This window comes from Euprymna scolopes, chromosome 20, assembly GCF_053919585.1.
Source record: "Euprymna scolopes isolate OS-2025 chromosome 20, ASM5391958v1, whole genome shotgun sequence".
In the NCBI taxonomy this organism is placed as follows: Eukaryota; Metazoa; Mollusca; class Cephalopoda; order Sepiida; family Sepiolidae; genus Euprymna; species Euprymna scolopes.
The window spans coordinates 3,565,357-3,588,332 of record NC_136501.1 but is presented as its reverse complement, the minus strand read 5'-3'; the positions used below and the strand labels follow the sequence as shown (position 1 = coordinate 3,588,332).

Below are 22,976 nucleotides of genomic sequence, written 5' to 3'. Positions count from 1 at the left end.
TTTATTCTCACTTTACCCAAGCAAACTATCATCCTTAAATGTCGTAAAAGATCAGCAAAAAACTAAATTCCTCGTCTTAACATTCCGACAGATTGTTCCAAGTTGATTCAATATTCAAATTTCATGTCTTTAAAACTTATTTTTCTCAAAGTTTTTATTCCAATTGTTCAACTGATACAAAAAAGTTGCATACCATTAACAATACCATTTGTTAGTCTAGCATTTGCATTGTTGTTGTTGTTGGCAGCCTGAGCTTGCGAATTTGACTGATTCTGATTTGATTGGGATTTTTTACTCTTCTTTTTCTTATTTTTCGATACCTGACAAAAGAAAAAGGTAAAAATAGCTTTATTCAAAGGAAAGCAGCTTTTCAGAAATCAACAAGATAAAATAATTTTTTGCTATTTTTGTACATTTTATGGCATATCAATTCTTTTGAGGGATTATATAAAACAAACAATACTGTATATAATATATTGTATGCAATTAATTTAACACGGGTTGCCTTTTTTTTTCTTTTTCTCATAGCTTGGTGGGGATAGTGATTATGATCGGTTAGTATTTTATTAATCTGGAATTGACCGTAAACGATACACGATATGATTTGAACCCAACATATTCCATCTCAGTCTGTGATTGTATCGATTAGATTAATCATGAAACATGTTAAATGTTTCACTGAACTATATAGTTGAAAAAAAAAAACAAAAAAAAAAAAAAACGTATAAATTACATAGAAAATGCAAGCACGAAAAGTAATATGGTTAAGATTTAAATATGGAAAAGTAAAAGGACTAGTTATTAAAACTGGAAAAGAAAAACAAGATATTCTAGTAAAAATATAAATTTATAACTCAAAATATTGCAGCATTAAAAAAAAAAAAAAAAAAAAAAAAAAAAAAATCAATTTAATGTGATATAATCAATTCTAAATTAATACTGCAATATTTTAAGTTGTAAATTTATATTTTTTTACTAGAATATCTTGTTTTTCTTTTCCAGTTTAACAACTAGTCCTTTTACTTTTGGTTTTTCTTAACCATATGACTTTTTATGCTTGTATTTTTCTATGTAATCCATGATTTTTCCAGACTTTGCTTTGAAATAAAATTTTCTGTTTCACTTATCACCTGGGATTTATTAGCGTTGGTACAGCTAAGTGACAGATTGAGACAGCAGTGAATTATTAGCGACAGTTTTTTTTATATCCCGTTACACCATCATCTCCGCCATTCCCAGCCGATTTGAGGTAGTGTAACAGATTTGGTTGCTATGGTAACAGCCAATAAAAAAAATTTAAAAAACCCTGGAGAATTTTTGAACACTAATTTTATTATAACTTTAGTTTTACTTACCGAAAATTGAAATTTTTTTTCTAAATATAGCTAAGAAGGTGACCTATGAACTGTAGAAATTGTTTGAGATTTGGTTGCAAAATGAGTGAGCTTTAAAGCAGTTCTAAATGACTAAAATTATTTAATAAACACTAAACCATATATTCAACACAGTAATGTTTGAATGATAAGGAAAGGGGAATTTCTGCAGAAACTGTACATCAAGGTCATGTCTTTTTCTTTGTTTAAACACTGAACTTAAAAACAAACTAAATTTGTTTTTTCATGCAATTCAACTTTGCAAATGATGTGCTTTACAACTGATTATTGGCTTCCAGGGAAAAATTTGAGCAAAAATTGTGGCAAACACTTCACAAAACATGTCTGTATAAAAAAAAGAATAGCCATAGAAACCTAAAGTTGTTGGGAAGTTTAACAGACATTTTCTAGCATCCATGTTTTATAAAATCCAATTCACCAAGTATTGTTTACATGCCAGCATGTGTTGGAGAGCTTTAAGAAATTGATTTCCAGTTAACCTATCTCTGGACAGATCTTTATTCCTTTTTTTTCCTCAGGTCAATTTTTATCACTTTCTCCCACGTTCCCCTGTGAACTGAACCTGATACCTCAACTGTTCTACATCTAACCAATCCAAAAACTCATCCATTCAATATAGCCACACCACTGAAGTCTACTCCTCTGCACCCAACTCACTATATTGTCCAAATTTTAGCTTTCGCTGAGGTTATCAAAACTGAAATAGTCTGTAAAACTGACGTCATTGATTATATCATTCTCAAATCATTTCCCTCAAGCATATATATCCGAGACAACACATATCCGAGACAATCACTGACCAGATTTCACTTTCATACATTACACTGCGTACACATGTCTGATAGACTCTTCCCTTTCAACATTTTTCTTGGTTAGTAAAAGCAGAAGTTCCCCAAACTTACTCCACCCCCTAATTTTTTCAATTACACTAGCACCTTCTCCTCCCTGTGCTCCAATGACGTCACTAAGGTTACAAAACTTCTCAACATCCTCAATAGCTTTGCCATCTAAATATCCTTCCTCCACATCTGAATTCGTTTTAACCATTGCACAAAAATTAGTTATACTCTCTCAACCTACGAGTAATTCCATTGCACTTCTTGCAAGATATAAATCAATGTAAGAAGGAAAACATTTTAATAACAAAACATATCTCTTCGTTTTATAAGAAATCAAAAAGCAAAGTTGAATGCAAATATAAAATATGTAATTCTTAATTCCAATATCATATTACTTTGGTTACAGACTCCATAGAGGTAGTTCATTTTGTGCATTCATCAATTTCACATTTTGTATTTTTTTTTTCATAGCCCTCATCATATGTTGTCTGTTGAAGCAATGATGACCATTTTATGAAGGCCACAATCATTTTTCAACTTGCAAATTATTGTTGTTGATATTCTTCCATTTCTTTTTGAATCTTATTCTTACTATGTGTCTTGCCCATCAATTTCTTTGTAGATGCTTGACCTGAATGCTCTAGTATTTCCCGCCAGACAACATTCAGAATCTCCATAAGATAACACATTATATATTCTTGGTTTTCAAAGTTTGCAATTTTTCACTAAAACTTGTATAGATTTTTCCCCACTCATCAAAATGACAGGAAAGTCAATTTGGCATAAAGAATACTTGATTTGAATACTCTTCATTTTCTTTGCTGAGGTTGAAACTGGTTCCAAGTTAAATTGCTAAAATACTATTTTAAAAGAGATAAAAAGGGAGATTAATCGTAAATACCTTGTTTTCTGAAAAATGCCATTCTGTTAAAGCTTCCTTAGCACCGTCTGCAAAAAATAGAATTAGAAATGTAACCACAATGGTTGAATCGATTTCAAATATTCGAAAGAATTGAAAACTTGTTTGAAAAAAATTCAACCCAAAATACACTACTGCAATTTAAGAAATGAATAGAAAATGCTATTTTAATGCAGATTAAAAAAGGTTTGTTTTTATTTTTAAATGTCCATATCCTTTTAATATTTGTTTGATTTGAGAGTTAAAAAAAATAGAAAAAGTAAAACTTCTCATCTTAAAATATTTTAATGCTTCTATCTTTCCATTGTCAACACTACTCCCCATCTGGCATGAATTGAAATGAATGACCCTCGTCTTGGGGGAGACTCCATGTTTTGACAAGCTTTTAGATCTGACCTTTACTCCTGATCAGTTATTGGAGGCACTCTTGTAGAAGCTGGGAAACTTGTAGCATTCCCCCCCCCCCCGGTGGTTAAACCCCTCTGACACGCGACTTCATGTAGTCAAAAAAGAAGTGTATGCCATAGTAAAATATGTTCGTAAATGGAGAGACCTCATTACTGGCAAAGATTTCACTATTATTATGCATCAGCAAGCCGTATCTTATGTTTAAACCTGCTAATCGCAAAAAAATTAAAAACGATAAAATTATACGGTGGAAAATGGAACTTCTTCCTTTTTCATATGATATAAAACATTGTCCTGGGAATGAAAATGTTGGTGCTGATACATTATTGCAAACATGTAGTACTGCTATTTCTTCCTTGGAAGAACTAAAATTAATTCATAATTCTTTAATACATCTGTAGTGTTTTTTTTTTTTTTTTTTTTTTTTTTTGGTGGGGGTGAAGTTGGATCGGGTAAAATTATATTCTTTTGCAGAAATTGGCTTTTTTTAGGAATGTTTTTTGTTAGGATGGACTTTTTTAAATAGTTCTTTCAAATTGTTAACGCAATAGTTCTACCGGATATGCTCAAGGCCGCCACAATCCAAAAGAAAGTGTTTTACAGTAAAGGGTTCTTGGCATGCCACACATTCTGGAGGTCTTCTTTTAGCAGAAAAGAGTGGATTATGTGTGCATGTCCTATGCGAATGCGGGACAAAACTACTTTCTCTCTATGCGATTTTCTGAAATTTGGTAAACATTTCTCTATTGTGGGTTTGATTTTAAGTTTGTTGTTTTGACAATTATTCCATTTTTCTTGCCATTTCTTCATAATGAATCTATGTATTAGTTGTTTGTAGTCTAAGTGTGGAATTTTTAAATTGCTTACATCAAGATTTAATGCATTTTTTGCAGCTCTGTCGGCTTTTTCATTACCTTGGATTCCAAAATGACTGGGTATCCAGCAGAATTTGATATTTTTATTTTGTGAAAGAGTATGTACTTTTTGTAATAGATTAATGAGTAGCGGGTTATTTAAATTTTGGTTCTTTAGAGATTTGAATACTGGTAGGGAGTCTGAAAAAATTATAAATTTGTTGTAGGTGAAGTCAGTAATGAGGTCTAGTGCCAGGTCTATAGCTCTGGCTTCAGCACTAAAAATTGAAGCCTAGTCTGGTAGTCGCTTCTGCAAGGTAGTGCTACTGGATATTATTCTGCATCCAGTTCTGTTGGTGTCCTTAAAACCATCTGTATAGATATGCTGATGATTTGGGTATTTTTCCGGAATGTTAAATAGTTTTTCTTGATAGTTCAGTGGATGAGTTTGATTTTTTGGGAGCTTGTTTAGTTCAAAGATAATTTCAGGTTGTTTTAGTAACCAGGGTGGGAGGATTAGTTGGTTGACCTCATGGATGTTCCTGATTCTGATACCTGCATCTTCCACTAATGGTTTCATACAAAGACCAAAAGGTTTTATAGCTTTTACCTTTTGGTCAAATAGGTTTTGGTAGTTGGAATTGAAGGCTGGATTTGATGGTTGTGATTTTTCCTATCGTAAAGATTGTAATCTAGTGCGTTTGCAATACAATCGTAGGCAGGATTGTCTGGGCAAGGGAGAATTTTGGTTAAGTACTGTAAAGCTAATTTGTAGCGCCGAATTGATAATGGCGGTTCGTTGGCTTCTGTATAGAGACTATCGGTGGGAGAAGTTCGGAAAGCTCCCAGTACAAGCTTGAGGCCCTGATGTTGAACAGTGTCTAGTATCTTTTTCTGGTGGCGCCATAAATGAAGCTGCAATAATCTAGTTTTGAGCGTACTAGTTATCTATATAGTTTCAGTAGGGTTTGTCTGTCCGCTCCCCAGTCTGTGTGGGCAATGACTCGCATTAGCTGGAGAGTTTTGTTGCATTTATTCTTTAAATGTTTAATATGAGGGATGAATGCGAGTCTTTTGTCTAATATTAACCCTAAGAACTTATGTTCGTCGACAACAGGAATCTGGGTATCATTTAGTTTTAAGAGAGGATCTGGGTGCAGTTTTCTAAGCTGACAAAAGTGCACGCATTTAGTCTTATTAGTGGAAAACTTAAATCCGTTTTCGGTTGTCCATTTTTTTTATTTGTCGATGCATAGTTGGAGTTGACACTCAATTATATGGATATGCCTTGAGCTATATGCAATTAAAAAAATCATCGACATATAGTGAGCAATCCACACCTTGGTTTATGCGTTTAACGATATTGTTAATCTTAGATTTAGATTAAACAATCTTAGATTTAGATTAAACAATGTTACAGATAAAATACTTCCCTGTGGTACTCCAGTTTCCGGTTCCTTAATATCAGAGAGGCATGTTCCTACACGGACATTAAATAATCTATTGTTGATAAAGTTGTTGATGAAGATGGGTAGTCTTCCTTTCAGTCCGGCTTCTTTGAGATCTTTCATGATACCATACAGCCATGTGGTATTGTAAGCTTTTTCCAGATCAAAGAATATAGCAGTCATATGCTTTTTTTGTATAAATACATTTCTGATAAAGGTTTCCAGTCGTATTAAATGGTCTGTAGTGCTCCGTTGTTTTCGGAAATGGCATTGAAGGTTGGTTAATATTTTATTTGTTTCAAGAAACCACATTAGTCTGGTGTTTATCATTCTCTCCATCGTCTTGCACACACGCAACTTGTTAGAGCTATGGGGCGATAATTAGAGGGGTCAGATGCAGCCTTCCCTGGTTTTAGTATGGGAATGACCGTGGCTTGTTTCCATATAGCTAGAAGGTTGCCATTGATCCAGATGTCATTAAGAATGGAAAGTAAGTACTTTAATGGTTGATCTTGTAGTTGGTTCAGGAATTCATATGCTATCTTATCTGGTCCTTCAGCCGTGTTATTGTTTTTTTTTAATGAATCCTTTAGTTCTTGAATGGTAAAAAGTTTATTATAAACTTCATTATTACTTTTAAAGTGTACGTTGTCTTTTTTCTGATTCATGTTTAAGAGTCTGGGATTTTTTATTGTAATTTTTGGATGATGAATTATTTGTAATTTGCAAGCATGTTGGCTATGTCCTTTTTTTCGGTTATTTTTTTATTGTTTATACAGAAGTGGTTGAGAGGGGAACTGGTGTTTTTTCCTAATATTTTCCGTATCATTTTCCATATGGTTTTGTCTTTGGTGTTATTGTTGATTTTAGACACAAAGTTTTTCCATGATTCACATTTGGTTTCTTTTATTGTTCGATGTGCTTTAGCTCTGCATATTTTGAAGTTGTTTAAATTCTGAGTAGTTGGTCGGTTGTTGAATTTTCTTAATGCAGCACGTCGTAGCCGGATAGCCTTTTTACAATCATCATTAAACCAGGGCCGATTATACTTGGTTGATACCTTTGTTTTCGGTATGCATTCCTCAGCTATTGAGATGATGGTATCTGTAAAGTGAGTGATTCGGTCTTTCACATGTTTTCCAGGTAAGAATTTGTGTTTGCATAATGATTTGAATTTATTCCAGTTACCTTTTTTAAGGTTCCAACGAGGAATTGAGTTTCTTTCAGGACCAAAGTGTTCTAATATTATTGGGAAGTAGTCACTCCCACAAGTGTCCTCATGCACTGTCCAATTGTAATCCATAAAGATACTAGGATCACTTATAGAGAAGTCAATTGCTGAGTATGAGTTTGTAGCAGAGTGAATAAAGGTTGGTTTTTTGTTATTATATATGCATAGGTTGTTGTTGATAATATTTTCTAAAATGATTCCTTTTCTGTCTGTGTCTGAACATCCCCAACTAACATTATGTCTTAAAGTCACCTAATAATATAAAGGGGCAGGAAAGTTGGTTGACAAGTTTTTCTATCTCTGTTTCATCTATAGGGTCATTTGGGGGTAGATAGATGGAGCAGATTGTGACTGTTCTATGTAGGGTGGTTGTGGTGGCAATTGCCTGTAAATTAGTTTGTAGATTTATTTGTGCTGTGTTTTTGTTGATGAGAATGGATGTTCCTCCAGAAGCTCTATTTGGATTATTTGTTGTGTGGTTATATTCAGTGAAGTTACGGAGATTGATAGTTTCAGATGGTTTTAAAAAAGTCTCTTGTAGGCATATTATAGTAGGGCAGAGATTGGATATTAGTAGAAGTAATTTATTCTTGTTGGCTTTTATACCTCTGCAATTCCATTGGATTATTTTGTTAGCCATAGTTTAGTTTTGTTTTTGATTTCCTTTTATTTTATTAAGAATAACAATGGTTGTTTTCTACTATTTGATTATGGGGGTTCGGAGGCTCTGTCGTCTGTTTCCATTATTTCCAAGGATTTACATTTGTTCTGATCTGTAGTTCTAGTTTTTGACGTGGAGCGAGATCTGTCTTTTTGGGGTTTTTATTTATTTTCTGTTTGGCTGGCGTGAGATTTGATTTTTTTTCTTTGCGGAGGGTACTAGTGATTGTTTTTTTGGTTTTGGGATGTTTTCAGTTTGTGTGGGTTTTTTGTTAGAGGATTGTGTTTGATTTTTGGGATCTGGTGGGATTTTATTTTCAACTGTTTGGTAGTTATTTTCAAGTACATCTTGAGTTGACGGCAGTTGCTGTAAGGTGGCCCTCAATGCCTCAACTAGTTCTTGAAGTGATTTTATGAGGGTAGAGATTTCCTTTAGTTCAATGTTTTCTATTGTTTTTAATTGATTTTTGGTTGCACCTGCATATGATCTAGTTGGTTCTGTTGTGGTGGCTGTTTCAATAATTTTTCTAGCTTCGGTAAGACTTATGTTTTTGGTATATTTTAGTTCGTTTATTTTTTTTCTTTGATCCAGTTTTGGCATAGCGATGAGTATGCTGGATGGTTCTCACCACAGTTTGGGCATTTTATATTTCCTTGGCATTCTGTTTCCTGGTGTTCATTACTGCTACATTTTGGGCATACTGTTTTCCTGGTGCAGTATTCTTTGAAGTGGCCAAATTGTATTCTGATACTTCACTGACAGGGTCTGGGAGTGAGGGGCGGGGGAATAAAATAAAAAGGAGAGGGAGAGAGGCTGTTGTTTTTGGTTTTGCAGAACAAAATTAAGTTTTACAATAAAGATCAGAAAACAAAAAATGTCAATGTAGGTGCATTTCGTCTCAGGAAGCCAAAGGACGGCCTGATCTGGTAGCACCAGTCCAATTGGAGAACTTTGTTTATGTTGGGAGAATTCAAGCAATTTCTGCTATGACTTGGGATTAGATCCAGTAACTCTACAGTATATAATCCAAGAAGTAATAGCCAATGTGAGCGTTATAATGGAATTATATGGAACACTAACTTATTAGTAGTGGTGGGACGATTAATCGGAATCGGAATCGTTAATCGTAAGAATCGTGTATTTTGGGAGGTATCGGAATCGGAATCGCATCGTTAAAAAATACCTTAATTTTCCGATTCCTTCATTACGATTCTTTTAGTCTGATGTTGAAAAAAAGAAAAAAATTTCCTGATATTTCTAACCGCAAGAGAGAAATAAAAAGAAACCAAAGAAATTCATTATTAACAGGGCAATCCAATGTTCAGTGCCCCTCCCTTACAAGGTTCATTCATTCAGATCTATTGTAATCAAAACTACAAAAGAGTTAACTTGAAAAGAAGTATGCAGGGCTCTACATTGCGAGTAAAAATTAAAAAAAACGCTTATCTTTTTGGCGATTGTTTTTTTTTACTGACAAATCTTCTAATAGTGAATGAAAATGCTTTTTCAACTTATATTTTCTTAAAATAAAACGAGCAAAGTCAATTATTTAAACAGCAAAAGGTTTAATAGAACAATATACTTTTTTTTCTTTTTTTAAAAGAAGGCTTTTGAAAGAAATATCTCTAAAATGAAATTGATCACGTTGTATTATTTCGCAAAGTTTTGACAGTAGACGGTTTCTTTTTAAGTTTAAAAAAAATCGACCCCATACCTATCTCTTCCAAACCTAAAGTTATTAAATAACCCCTTCATTAATTTAAGGGTAATTAATTCAATTCAGTCAAGTTTTTTTTTTTAATTTCATTGAAATAAAATCCATCATTTTTTTTTCTCCAGAAAGATAAAACCCTGAATTTGATTATATTAAAAGCAGAATAATATAATCTTTTTTCTAGAATTTTAAATTGAAAATTAAAAGTGTTTTGCGTAGTTTTTTGCCGAACGAAAAAGAAATTAATATATATATTTTTAAAAGGTTTTGTAATCAATTAATTTTTATGTCTAAATAATATTTACGATTAATTAAATAATTTCATTTTAAAAAGTATTTATAAATAGAATTTTACTAAGGACTTATAGTTTAGCAATATTGAACCGCATCAACCATGTGTGAATTGAACACAGTCAACCAAAAAAAAAATTCAAAAGAAAATGCGGGTTTGTATTACTGTACACATAGATTCGAAAAAGTTGTCAAAAAACAAATATATAACAAATAAATGTTATCAAAGGCAAGATAAGTTATTTTTCTACCTAACTGGATATATTTTTCGGGTTTTTATTCAATGTAACATGTTTATTCAGCTCTAAAAGCATACAGTGTTTACCGATGTATTGGAAAATTCAAAATGGCGCCCGACACTCTCTTTAACACGGTAAGTTCAGGAAAAGATGTTATAAATAATAAACTATACAAAATACTGCTAGAAACTCGCTCAATATATGTTACCGTGGCATATTTTGACATATATTCGGTGTTTTTTTAATAGTATTTTGTCTAGTTTATTATTTATGACACCTTTTCCCGAACTTACCATGTTAAAGAGAGTGTCGGGCGCCATTTTGAATTTTCCAATACATCGGTAAACACTGCATGTTTTTCGAGCTGAATAAACATGTTACATTGAATAAAAACAAAATAAATTACCCAGTTTGGTAGAAAAGTAACTTATCTTGCCTTTGATAATATTTGTTTGTTATATATTTGTTTTTTGACAACTTTTTCGAATCTATGTGTACAGTAATACAAACCCGAAAATGCATATTTGCATTTCATTATGTAAACTTTTATACATTGGTTTAAAAAATTAAATTCTATAAGTTTTTTTTGTAAACTACCGGTTGGTACAATTTACCGCCCCATCCCTTTATATTTTTTCTTTTTGTCTTTTTTAGCGGATTATTTTCAATTAATTATCCAAATAAGTGACTAGCTTTAAAACAAAATTTAATAGTAAATTATTTGTTTACAGATAAACTGAATTTTCTAATATGACCCAAAGTCCCAAAAAAAGTATTTTTGAAGATGATGAGTTGAAAGCCATTTGCAAAGTCTGTCAAATTAAAATATCGCGAGGAATAAAACCATCTAACATGACCACAACCAACATGTTAAAACATTTAACTATGAAGCATCCAAATAAATTGGAGGAGCAAAATAAAAAAGAAAAGAAACAAAAAATTACCAGCTAGTCACTCAGAGCAGTTTTATTAGTGAGGGTCGAAATCGCAGTGTCTTTTTTTTTTTTTTTTGCCTACGTTACCATCTAGGTGTCACCATTTTTTTTAACCCTCCTTAACTTCAAAGAGTAAATACAATATATACAACTAAAAAAATAATTTTAGAAAATGCTGATTCCATTCATGAAAAATTCTTTTAACTAGAAATTAAAACTTAGGTAAAGATAGCTGACTGACAGCAACAGGAGCACTGGTTAACTACCGAACCACGTGGAAAGGTGTGGGGGGGAAGGAAAAAAAAGGAAATTAAATGATGATAATAAATTATGATACCCGTCTTTGAAAGGCACTAAACTCCTAAAATTTACTTCTTTAAAATTTTAGGCGGCACTCCCCGGCGATTTTAAAGCACTCTCTCTCTCTCTCTCTCAAAAAAAAAAAAAAAAAAAAAAAAAAAAAAAAAAAGATTTAATTTTTAAGTTTGGGAAAGATATATTTATTATAACCAAATTCCTATATGAAGACTGGATCTACTTTATTGGACGTTAATTTGTGAGAAGTAATTTTTCAATGTTTAATATGTTTTTAAAGTTTCAATTATCAATTAAATTTTTTTAATTGCATTTATTTTTCAATTTATTTAAAAAAAAAACAGGGTTTTAAATGTATTTTTCAGGGTAACAAGCTTCGAAAGAAGTCTAATAAAAAAAAATCACTTAATTTTTAATTTCGACAACCCTGAGAATTTAATTATTAAAAAAATATTGAAATGTGACATTTTTTTTATTTAACATTTCTATTAATTCAATTAATTTTCTTTCAATAATTCATTTCACTCAACAAACTTCACCATTTTTTGTTTGTTTTTTTTATCTTTTTCTGTAATTTTGGTAATTATGTTTGCTCAATTTTATCTAGTATTTCATTTGTTTTTTATAGTGGTATCATTTTTATATGTGTTCCTTTGATATACCCTATTTCAAAATTAGTTTGGCTAAACTTATTCTTCACGTTAGAAACGTGTAAAAGCAATGAAAAAGTAAGAAAAAATAATAGGTGTTAACTACTCCTTGTGAATTATGGAGGTCTGAAGAACTGCCGTCACAAATACAACTATCAATAGCTAAACAAAAAATCGTTTTTGAAATTCCTTTAATTGTAACTTTTCGCTATACCTACCTTTTGGTATAAAACACAAACACTTTCGATTAATGGTATTTCTCATATATGGTCGTTAACTTTGGAAAAGTTATTTTGTATCTACGACGCCATGTCACGTGGTATATTGTTTTTTTTTCATTACGCACGTTCATTTATAAATTATTAAATAAAATATTTATCTTTTTTATATTTAATAAGTATATATTTTCTTTCTCTTCCGCTATATTTTTTTTTATTTAATTCATTAAATCTGTTAATTATGAGGACCAAAATAATGAATCGTGTGTATTTATTCTCTAATTTTCTTGTTTTTGTTCTGTTATATAAATTCTATTTTATTTGTTTTTTCTCTGAAGGATAAATTCTATTTTCTTTGAGTTTTTTTTTCTGTATTCCAATTAAGTAAAATAAATTTTCTCTAAAATAAATTTTGCTAATTTTTCCGTTTAGTTTACTGTATAATAATTTTATTTAAACCAAAACACGACGGTGTAGACATAAAATATCTCTTCCAAAGTTAGGGAACATATTTGGGAACTACCGACCATAAGTATAAAACTACCTGGTATATTTAGAAACAATAAATTCCCTAGGAATCGGAATCGTACTTGGTATCGGAATCGTTAATCAATATTTTCCTGGAATCGGAATCGTATAAAAATTAGGAATCGTCCCAACACTACTTATTAGCTTTGGATTCTCAACAGTTACCCATTAACGCTTGGCAGGACTTTCTACAGGATGCTTCACATGCTATTTGCTCTCTACTAGGCATAACCACTAATGCCACCCTTTACGAACACAGGTTCAATTTTGAAAGGTGTTCTTCCACTGGCACTGCATTGCCTGTTTGGTGCTGTGAACCTGGGAAAGTGTTATTAAAGCAATTTAATGGAGGAGCAAGTATGACCCTATTATTGAGATAGCAAAATCCCTCGAAGCCAACTGTACACATGTGAGAATTCAACATCATGATGATCTGGAGGATTTGATGGCATTGAGAAATTTGGCCCATTTTCCACAATATCAGGATCCTGGTAAAAATCCATGCCCAGATTAACCTCCGGATTCTGCTGGGGACGTGCACCCTGAAAATCTGCCATCTTCACCTGGTGCAAGTCCTGAGATTCATATTTCCTCAACATTTCAGACTTCTGACTCTTCCAGTGGTGAGCTGTCTCTCCATCGATCTAGCAGGACTCGTAAACCAGTCCAGTGACTGCATTTATAAACTTTCTAATAATAATCTCTATTTCAAGTGGGGGGAAGAGTCTTATAATTTTCTTATTAAAGTGACTTTTTATTTGCATATCTCCTCTCATGTGATCCTGCTGTTTGCCTTTATTTTCTTATTTGAATACTTTCTTTTAATTTTATTAACATGCATTCCTGGCCACTTGCCGCATTTGTTATTATAAAATTCAGTTGAATAAAACCTTGGAGAAGGTCTTTCTGCTTGCGTCTTCATTACAATGATGTTAACAGTTAATAAAAAATGAATTCAAGAATAGAATCAAATTCTCAAGTTGGCAGAGGCAGAATTGTTTAAGATGAAATTAATGTATAATTCACTCACCCTCAAGGTATGCCTGTATGGTCGTCTCAACACAGTAGTCATAGTATTGAAGAACAAGTATCATTTCATTATTACTTCGACCAGGAACAACTTCCTTCACAGCCTGAACCTGAGGAGGAAGAAAAAAGAAGACAAAAATCAAACAGGGTTCATACAGATTTTTCAAAACTTTCTCCAGACAAAATTCAAGTTTCAAAACAAATTTTGATTTCTAAACAACTAGCATGGATGCCCGGCATTGTACGGGTATTTGGAGGTGTATGTTAAGCAAAAAAAAAAAAAAAAAAAAAGAAAAGTGATCAATTTTTAAACTTTGACCCCTATTATGACCCCTTAAAATTTATTGTTTTGGGCTCAAGTTATTAAGTTAGATCCATGCCCAAGGAACCTATATCTAAAATTTCAAGTGTTTAGACCCAAAATTATAGGAGGAGTTTGGTAGAGTTCTCTAAGGATTGTTGAATTTGACCCCTTAATCACCAAATTTCTGGCCGAAAACCGATCACATTGATTTTCCCAAATCTCAGTACCCTGTATATCAAATTTTAAGTCTGTAGACTTAAAATTGATAGTTATTGCATAGGGAAATGTACACACAGACAGACAGATACACAGACACATTCACTTTTGGATATACAGATGATATAATAAACCAAAAATCTTAATTGACAAGAAATCTCATGGTACTTATGCAATTTTGTTATCGCGATAAATCTGAACTTTCACAAGCATTTCCAAGGCACTTTCATCAATTTTGAAAAAACAAATATTTTTTCCACACACAATAATAAGCCTGTCAACAATCATATTTACATTTCTTATATTTCACCTATATTTGGCCAACCAAGTGCAATTAAATATTGTTATTGTCACCCAGTGTTGAATGTGCCTACTCTGAATTCATTTTACTTTTAAATTTTGAATTTCTGGTATTGTGGATACAAGAGTTACGTCCCTTTACCACGAAAGTACCCATTGATAAAGGGATATAATTCTTGTACCCACAATACCGAAAATTCAAAATTTAAAAGTAAAAGCAAGTTTTACGATAAGGGACATAACTTCACAATAATATGATGGAATTTCAGAAGAAATTATTTCGATTTTATTTTCAGTATTTAATATTTTAATGGTATTTTTTATTAACACTTAAAAAATAATTTAGTATTTATTTCAATTTTATTTTTAATATTTCAAGACAAATTTTTACTGAAAATAAATGATTAAGACATTTTCCATATTTTCAAGGATTTTTCAAGGAAATAATAGAAATAAGGCCTTTTCAAGGCAAAACTCAAGGTTTTTTTCAAGTTTGTGCAAACCTTATCAAATGATGACAGTCAGTGGGTTCATTCATTCTCCAAACATTATGGGATTATTTTATACCAAGATACAATAATAGCTATTGTAAAGAATTCATTGTATACAATTTATTGAAGACAAGTTTAATCCCATATTATGCATTATAATGAAGACAATCATGTGAAATACTGTGATGGCAGAAAATGTGCCTTAAGAAATGATTTATGTCGATGACCTCGTTATAGAGAACCGTGATCTTGAATTTTTTCAAACTGTTGGGACTGAAAATAAACATCACCAAAATAAAAATACTTGCTTTTGATTACAAGACGGATAAATGCATGAAGCCAGAAATTCCTTGTGTGACCTGTGGCACAAGAACTGGTTTGAGGAGTGCAATCATGCGTAGTGTTTGTAACAAAAGGATACATTACTGATGCTCAGATCTGAGGTGACCCCAAAATGAACAGCCACCTACTGACAACCTCATTTAAAAAGAAAAAAAAAACAAAGGTTTTGTTTTTAACTTTTAATTAACCATCTCTTCATTATTCATTCATCTCAATGCTTAAACATTTTTCTTTTTAAGATGTACCACTACTTCAAATTAATAAACCAACTCTGAAACTGTTCATGAATAAAATTTGTTTTTTTCCTCCCCTGCTTTTCAACCATCACTTTAAGCAGATACAAAATGATGGGCAAAATGTCAAAAACATGCCAAGTATTTAAGATCAAATAATAATCCTGTGTTAATTTAAAAATTATTTTTTGATAAGTAAATTTTATTGACAGAAACGTAACACTTCACCATTTATTGGTGGTATCATCTTATTAACTTTAAAATTGATACTCATAGAAATAATTTGAATATTAATATGGGGTTTGGGGATGGGAGCACAAGTTTCTTAGTTTACTCACTTTTCTTAGAGCAATGCCAAGATACAATTCCTGCCATTCTATGTTTGGTAGGTATATATATTTGTATCTACAGGATTCATTCTAAACTAAGTAACAGATCATTAGAAATTTTGTGACACTGCTGCTAGGTATAAGGGGTCATAGCATGAGTTGTATTTAGTTTTATGCAAAGGAGGTAAAATGGCGGTGAAATCCTTTGTGAAATGTTAATAGTTATTAAACATCAGTTAATATTCCCCAGATTTCAGTATTATTTTAAATGGGTTTTAATGAGCATAATATTGGCATAAACTCATTTGAAAATTCAAATACATCAGACTTGCATTTAGTTTGTCATTAGATATGAATCAAGATTTTTTGAATTTATATTTCTTAAAACGCATTATGCTTATACCTTAAAAGTTATTTTTTTGGAATCAAAATCATATTCAACGGATTTGGATTAAAATTAAAACCAAGATTCTAGACAAGGTTTAGTAGCATTATAACTAGGAGTACATAAAAGTTATGCAAAACTGTCAAATTTTCTTTGCCATAGGACATGTTATTATTCTAGTTTCATATAAAAAATGGCTTGGAAATTATTTTCTTAGAAAGAGAGACCATTTTAAATAATTGATTGTGTGGAAGTTTTTTTTTTTTCTTTTTACAAATTGAGATTTGTACATCGTTCTAATATCAATAAAGAATTGGTCATACTAAGCAAGTTGGCATTTGGTATACATTATCCAACTGGATTATTGATTCAAGAGTTCAAAGCAATCACATTTTCATGGGGTAAGCGACAAGAGTAGAATCAAGAACAGATTTTATTTTGCAGATCATATTTGAACAGATTTTAGAGAAACTCACTTCAGCCATTACTTTTCTTTATATTCTTTTCAGTTAAACTGATCTCAAATCATCTACAGTAAGTTTTTTTTTATAAGTCTTAAGGAAGTATTTGGTTATCACCATTTTGGCACATCTTGAGAATATGCTATTCCCAACGCAGGAATTTTGGAACACAGCTGCTAGCCATAAAAGTGGGTAATGTGGGCTGTATCTAATTTAATTTTTACCAATTCACATTCCTTAAGCAATGAATTTGCTTAGATTTCATTGCATTTAAAAAAAAAAAAAAAAAAGAGTTTGAATTGCACCTACAGTTCAACAATTCTAAGATATGAACAATATACAATTTGATATCTTCCATAACATAAATGTAATGATTCATTGAGAAACAAGGCAAAAAATATTTTTTTTCTAGACATATAAAGTTGTCAACAAACTTCTCAGCTTTTGGAAATATTCACCAACCAAAGCATTTGGATAAATATATATCATTTTGATATAAGTTAGTATAATATCATCATGGGATAATCATTTGTGCATGACATCTATGAAAAAAAAAAAAAAAAAAAAAGGCCTGCTTCATTTCTAACTTAAAAAATTATAAGAAAAAATGTTAAGTGATTCAGAGTTTGCACAGGAGTCCTCATTTATTTATGTGAAACACCGGATGTGCCTCAAGAGGGCTAAAAGGCTAAATTTATGGAAATATTTTTACTTGCACTTCATCGTTGGAATTTATTAAAATATAAAATAAGAACTGTAACAGTAATATGATGTGGTTAGCTGGGTTTTAAACAATATCATTCAATCCTAGGCAATGAAGAGTTTTCCTGAGTATTCAATAAGATAAAAAGCTATAGCAAACATCTAAATGACTATTTTAACCACAGTTCCTGATTTCAAAAAACGAAAAATTAAAAGATTCATCTGCCTTACTTTTAATGCTAGGTTTATTTATGGTGTCTTTTAAATTCAATAAAAAACCCTTCCAAATTTGCTGATGAGGAGACCTTGCTTATCAAAAAACTATATATAATTATTGTACATAACTTGATGTATACCACAATAAAAAGCATTGTTTTCCGAAACGATCGTACAGATAATTGATTTTGTTGTTGTTCCTTCTTATGAAACGGATTTTTAATTTAATTAAAATTTGATTTTTAAATTTTAAATTATCAATCACATTACTTAATATATATATATATAGATGAGTTTTCTATATTCATAAGCTAGAATGCTCAATATTAGTGCAAGAGTGAATGTATATCAAAGTTTGCAAGTATACATCAATATGGATCTGATTAAACATTAATTTTCTCTTCATTATTTTCCAATCATTGTCTTGATTTAGCAAGCTTATTAACTAGCTGCATATAATTCATATGGCTGCCACAAATTGCCTACATTTTTTGGTAGCAATTGAAAGTCAGTTGTCATGAATCAAAACTTAAGATGAAAAAGTATGACATAAGAGACATTATGTTAAAACTTGGCAAGTTAGGCAGAAAATTTAATTCTGAGTACTATAGAAATCATGGTTGGGATTTACAATAACTTGTAAATCCCAAATTTTTTTAAACTAAATTGATTGTTAACTATTCTGCACTTTTACCAAGAAAGTTTTTTTTGTGTGGAAGACATTGATTACAAACTACTTTCAGAAAGAACTTTTGAAGCCATAAAATTAGACATTTTTCCATTTATCATCAGATTTAATTGAATGCACATCTGTAAAAATGATATTTGACAATTTATAATGCCAGGAAATTTGATCATAAACTGAATGTATGTTTGCCAATCTTGCAATCTTAAGTTTAAATTAAAAGGAAACAAATTTTAATATTGTTTTTTTAATACAGAGAATCTAAGGCTGAATAGAAAACATTTCAAAACAATACTCAATTGTTTTGAATATAAAAAAAAAATAAATGAAACCAACATTGAATATCATTGTACAGTCTCTGAATTAAGACGAAAGACATTTTTAGTTGCATCCTCATATCTTTAGCAGAAGTTCTGCCTATCCACTATAGAAAACTTTAGGTTGCAAAAAAATAAAAAAATGAATCATTCCTCTTGCTGAATTTAATTTTCCACAATCGAAAAATGTTTCCACATGATCAGATATTTGGATTACATTTTTTTTATTTTTAAACAAGTTGTAGCAAAATACATCATTTTGATGCCAAAAACAGGGTACATCAATCTTACTGTCAGATATGAAATAAATTGGTTCTTTTAGTTGTCTTAAAAATAAAACTTTAAACTTGACTTGTCTCAAACAATTTTTTTTTTTTTTTTTAATATTTTTCGTACCCCAAATAACGTGTAAAATTATAATTCTATGTTAATTTCCCTTGATACAAAATGTTTTTAAATAGGGTCTCTACCCCAAATTATAACCAATTTTCAGCAAAAGTTTTATTTAACCAATAATACTAACACAACCTAGGCAACAGCAGTTGTCGGCTTAGTTTGAAATCAAGTTTTGTGAATTACATTTATTTTGAACAAAAAAAAAAAAAAAGTTTTTCGCCAAAATTAATGCATTTTGTGGTTCTTTTATAAAATTATCTTTAAAAAATATTGGTTTTCAAATATATTTCATTTTCAAACTTTAATTGTAATAAATGACTTTATAGCTGAAAATTAAAAAAAAAACTAAATAAAATCTACTCTTATGCTATTATGTGTGAACACCTTCAAAAAACAAATTTATTTTTGCATAAAAATTTAATGTATAATGAACCCCCATTTCCCAGCTATTATTACCTTTTAGAGCAGTTTTCTTTATATTTTTCACTTTGAAAAGTTTGTGTGTATATATATATATATATATATATATATAACACTATTTAGGTCCGAATGACAAGCCTACCTCCTAAAAGTGCCTCCTTTGAACCTGTACCAGTAACCTTTAAAAAAAAAAGTTGTTTAATCCTACAGCTAACCCTAAGTTTGAACGGCACCCACCTTATAAAACTTTAACTACCATTAATCCTAAGACCGAGTGGCAAAGCTCATCATACAAACTATCTTAAAACCACACATCATACAAACTGTCTTAAAAACCAACCCCCCCCCCCAAAAAAAACACACATGTGTTGTCTCCTACAGAAAAAGAAATTAACTGCTCTAAAAGACTAGCATAAACTGAAAATGGTGGATAAGTTTACATTAAATTTATATGTAAAACCAATCTCCAATCTAAAATAATTGTTTTGGTTTTTTTTTTTTCTTTTTTTTTTCTTTCTGACAAGTTTTCAGGGTGTTCACACATAATTGCCACTAGCCCCACCACCTCTAACTTGAAGTTCGAGTGGTAAAGCTTCTCTTATAAAGACCCTTTTAAAAACAAACGTCTAAAAAAAAAAAAAAAAAAAAAAAAAAAAAAAATTTCCCATAGACCAAAAAAATGGTTAATCATCCTAAAATGTTAGAATGGTCCTAAAATCTTAAAAAAAATTAAAGTTTGAAATAAGTTTACAATTTCTGTTTTTGATTTTTAATTTTAAAAAAGTGAGAATAATACATTTTGGAGAGGCCAAGCCTGATTGCCGCCATCTGCTGAGTATTCCTCAAGCTCCTGTTGGTGCTTGTGAAAGAGGCATGCTTCCAGTTCCGGACCCATATTGAGGCTGTGATTGAAGCTGAAGGTGGCTGCATTGAATAGATATCAGCTCTACTACATAATCAAGTAACCTGAATTGATATTTTCAATAAAAGTTTTTAAATAAAGCTATAGTGTTATTTTCTTTAGGGCAACAACTCTGTAGCATCTTTGGTAAAAAAGTAATGAAAAAAAATGTGACAAAATGCAGATGGTCTTAAAGAAGGGAAAATATCCAAATGTGTGAGACACAAAAGTGTTCATAACTTCTTTATTTTTGGTCAGATTAAATTTTTTTTTTAAAGATTCTTTGCTCATCAAGTTATTTCTATCTATGCCATTAAGATTTAAGCAATTCCAATTTTTTCATGTGTATTTCTAATATAAATAATGGGTGCTAATAGCAAAGAGGAGACAGATTGGTTCACATGTACGAGTGATATCCCCTATAATTTTTTTCAGTTTTGTCTTTTTAAAATTTTTCAGTGGATTACTATTGAACGGACACTAATCTACTAGATTAAAAAACCCCAAAAAACAATGAAACAAGTGGAAGCACCAAATAATGCAGTATATATAAATTATTGCTTGAGGAAGAAAAAATTTCTTGGACTGAATGTAGAGCTTTCAAGACTAGATATGAAAGCTTTTAAAACATCAGTATTCAGAAGCAAGTATTTGAACGATTGGTTTTTCCAGTCGTTTGACTGACAATCACAGCAGAAACACGAGTTGAATCGATTAAAGTAAAGCACACAACTTGTGAGGGTGACAAAAAACTGATATCTAAAAACAGAAAAGTAATCAACTGAAGAGATGTGAGGGTGAGATATTAATGACATTATTCAATGAAGAAAAAAAAACAATTGAGAAATTAAAACACAAAAATCAGTTAATGATAACAAAAATATTCCAATGTCCAACCAACTGAAATACCACAAGTTACAATTTATGACAGTAGTTCAGGTTAAGTGTGAGAATAAGTCAGTAATTACAAAATAATCTAAAAATTAAAAAAAAAAAAGTCATGACTTTTTTCCCTTTGTGATCACTAGAATAATTTAAACAACCATTCATCAAAACTTAAAATTTAAGAAAAAAAAAAACAAAAAAAAACAACAACTAATGGCTGTACTTCTAAATATTTGTGATAAGTGCAATTTTATCCAATTCAAGGGACTTTTTTCCAGTGTTCAATGGAGCCAAACAGTAAAGAATTCTTTAGAGACAAACTAGAGTTTTCATAGATTCATCACTTGACTGGAATGTACTTAATTCTTTTCAACAGAGAGAGCTAATTACTAAGAACCCAGGCTGATGTCTCACAAGTCTGATTTTACATGAGCAAGGACGATGTCATCCATCAAGCTAACCCGACAGATAGCAGTGTATCCGTCTCACATACAAATCAGTAGAACATTTCCAAACTTGATGAGCACAAAAAAGGACTTCCAGTCTGCAGTTTTTCATGGTTTGTGTGAACTACAGCGTTGTTGTTACTAAGTAATAAACTGTGTTGCCATAAAAGCTGTTTACATGTAGGAGTTCCATTACTAAACATTTATAGAACAATATTTTTAATTGGTTGAATGAACAAAATTATTTAAAATGAAATAATTAAAATCGGTTTATTGCTTATCACCTGGAGGCGTTTTTTTTTTTTTTTTTTTAAAGGGAGTCACTTATCAAGATCTAAGTGTACCCCTTACTCCAACAATATCCAGTGAGTGACATCACCAAATTCGGATGTTCTGTGTCCCAATTGGACACTTGGTATCTGGCAGTTACTCCAGCGAAGGCCCTTGATGTTGAAAGGTCTTGGTGTGATGAATCAGTATTCTTTCCACGTTGTAAAAGATCAAGACGCTAATTTGTCTGGCACTGGTCACCAAAGTCTGTATCACTGGTGAGCAAAGGTCATTTCATGCTAAAAGAAGCAAGGAATAACAAGTTGATGACCAATTCTTTTATTTAAAGCAAAATGATTATTTGTTGAAATATTACACAACTGATCATTCACAAGCCTTTAACTCAAGATCTTAATGTTCATATCCAGACGGCACCACTGGTAAAGTCTGGGCGATTTTTGGATTTAGTGATTTCAATTCTAAGTCAAGTTAATCTCTCCAAGTTTAAAAAGTTATCTAATTGTTTGTAATATATAATAATTGTGAAAAAATGTTTTTGATATTTTAAATAGAAGATTGATAACAAAAATCTCCTTACAAAATATCCTTTTCTAAATCCAATTGTACTCATTTGTAACAAAATTTTTAAAATTTTTACAAAGACACCATAGAAGAGAAAAAAAATGAAGTGATTAAAAGTTAAAGTTAGACGCGTGGGCGACTAAAAAAAAAAAAAAAAAAAAAAAAAAAAAGATAGGAAATAGAATCTAGGTTGCCATTTAAAACATGAAGCACCTGTTTCTTTCTTTCCGATATTCTATTGACCCAGTGAATCACATTTCTCAATAGCAAAACTAGTCCATTTTACATTTTCTGGGTTGGCTTCTTTCCAGCTGCTAACAGATTATTAAAAAACATTTATTACCTTATAAATCATTGAAGACTTGAAATTAAACACTACACTGTCACCAACAAGTTAACTAGTACACAGATTCAAGTGAAAT

The 22,976-nt window shown here is 31.1% G+C and overlaps 1 protein-coding gene across 1 annotated transcript in view; it reads right to left on the bottom strand.

The window, feature by feature from the left end:
• Positions 1–22,976, bottom strand: part of LOC145241296 (spermatogenesis-associated serine-rich protein 2-like) — a 180,167-nt gene that overhangs the window by 62,527 nt on the left and 94,664 nt on the right. Inside the window, exons 4-6 of the mRNA XM_080104044.1 lie at positions 13,675–13,783; positions 3,135–3,181; positions 194–320 (exon numbers count right to left, since the gene is read on the bottom strand). Of these exons, the coding sequence (XP_079960170.1) occupies positions 194–320; positions 3,135–3,181; positions 13,675–13,783 (283 nt within the window). The remainder of the gene's footprint in view (positions 1–193; positions 321–3,134; positions 3,182–13,674; positions 13,784–22,976) is intronic.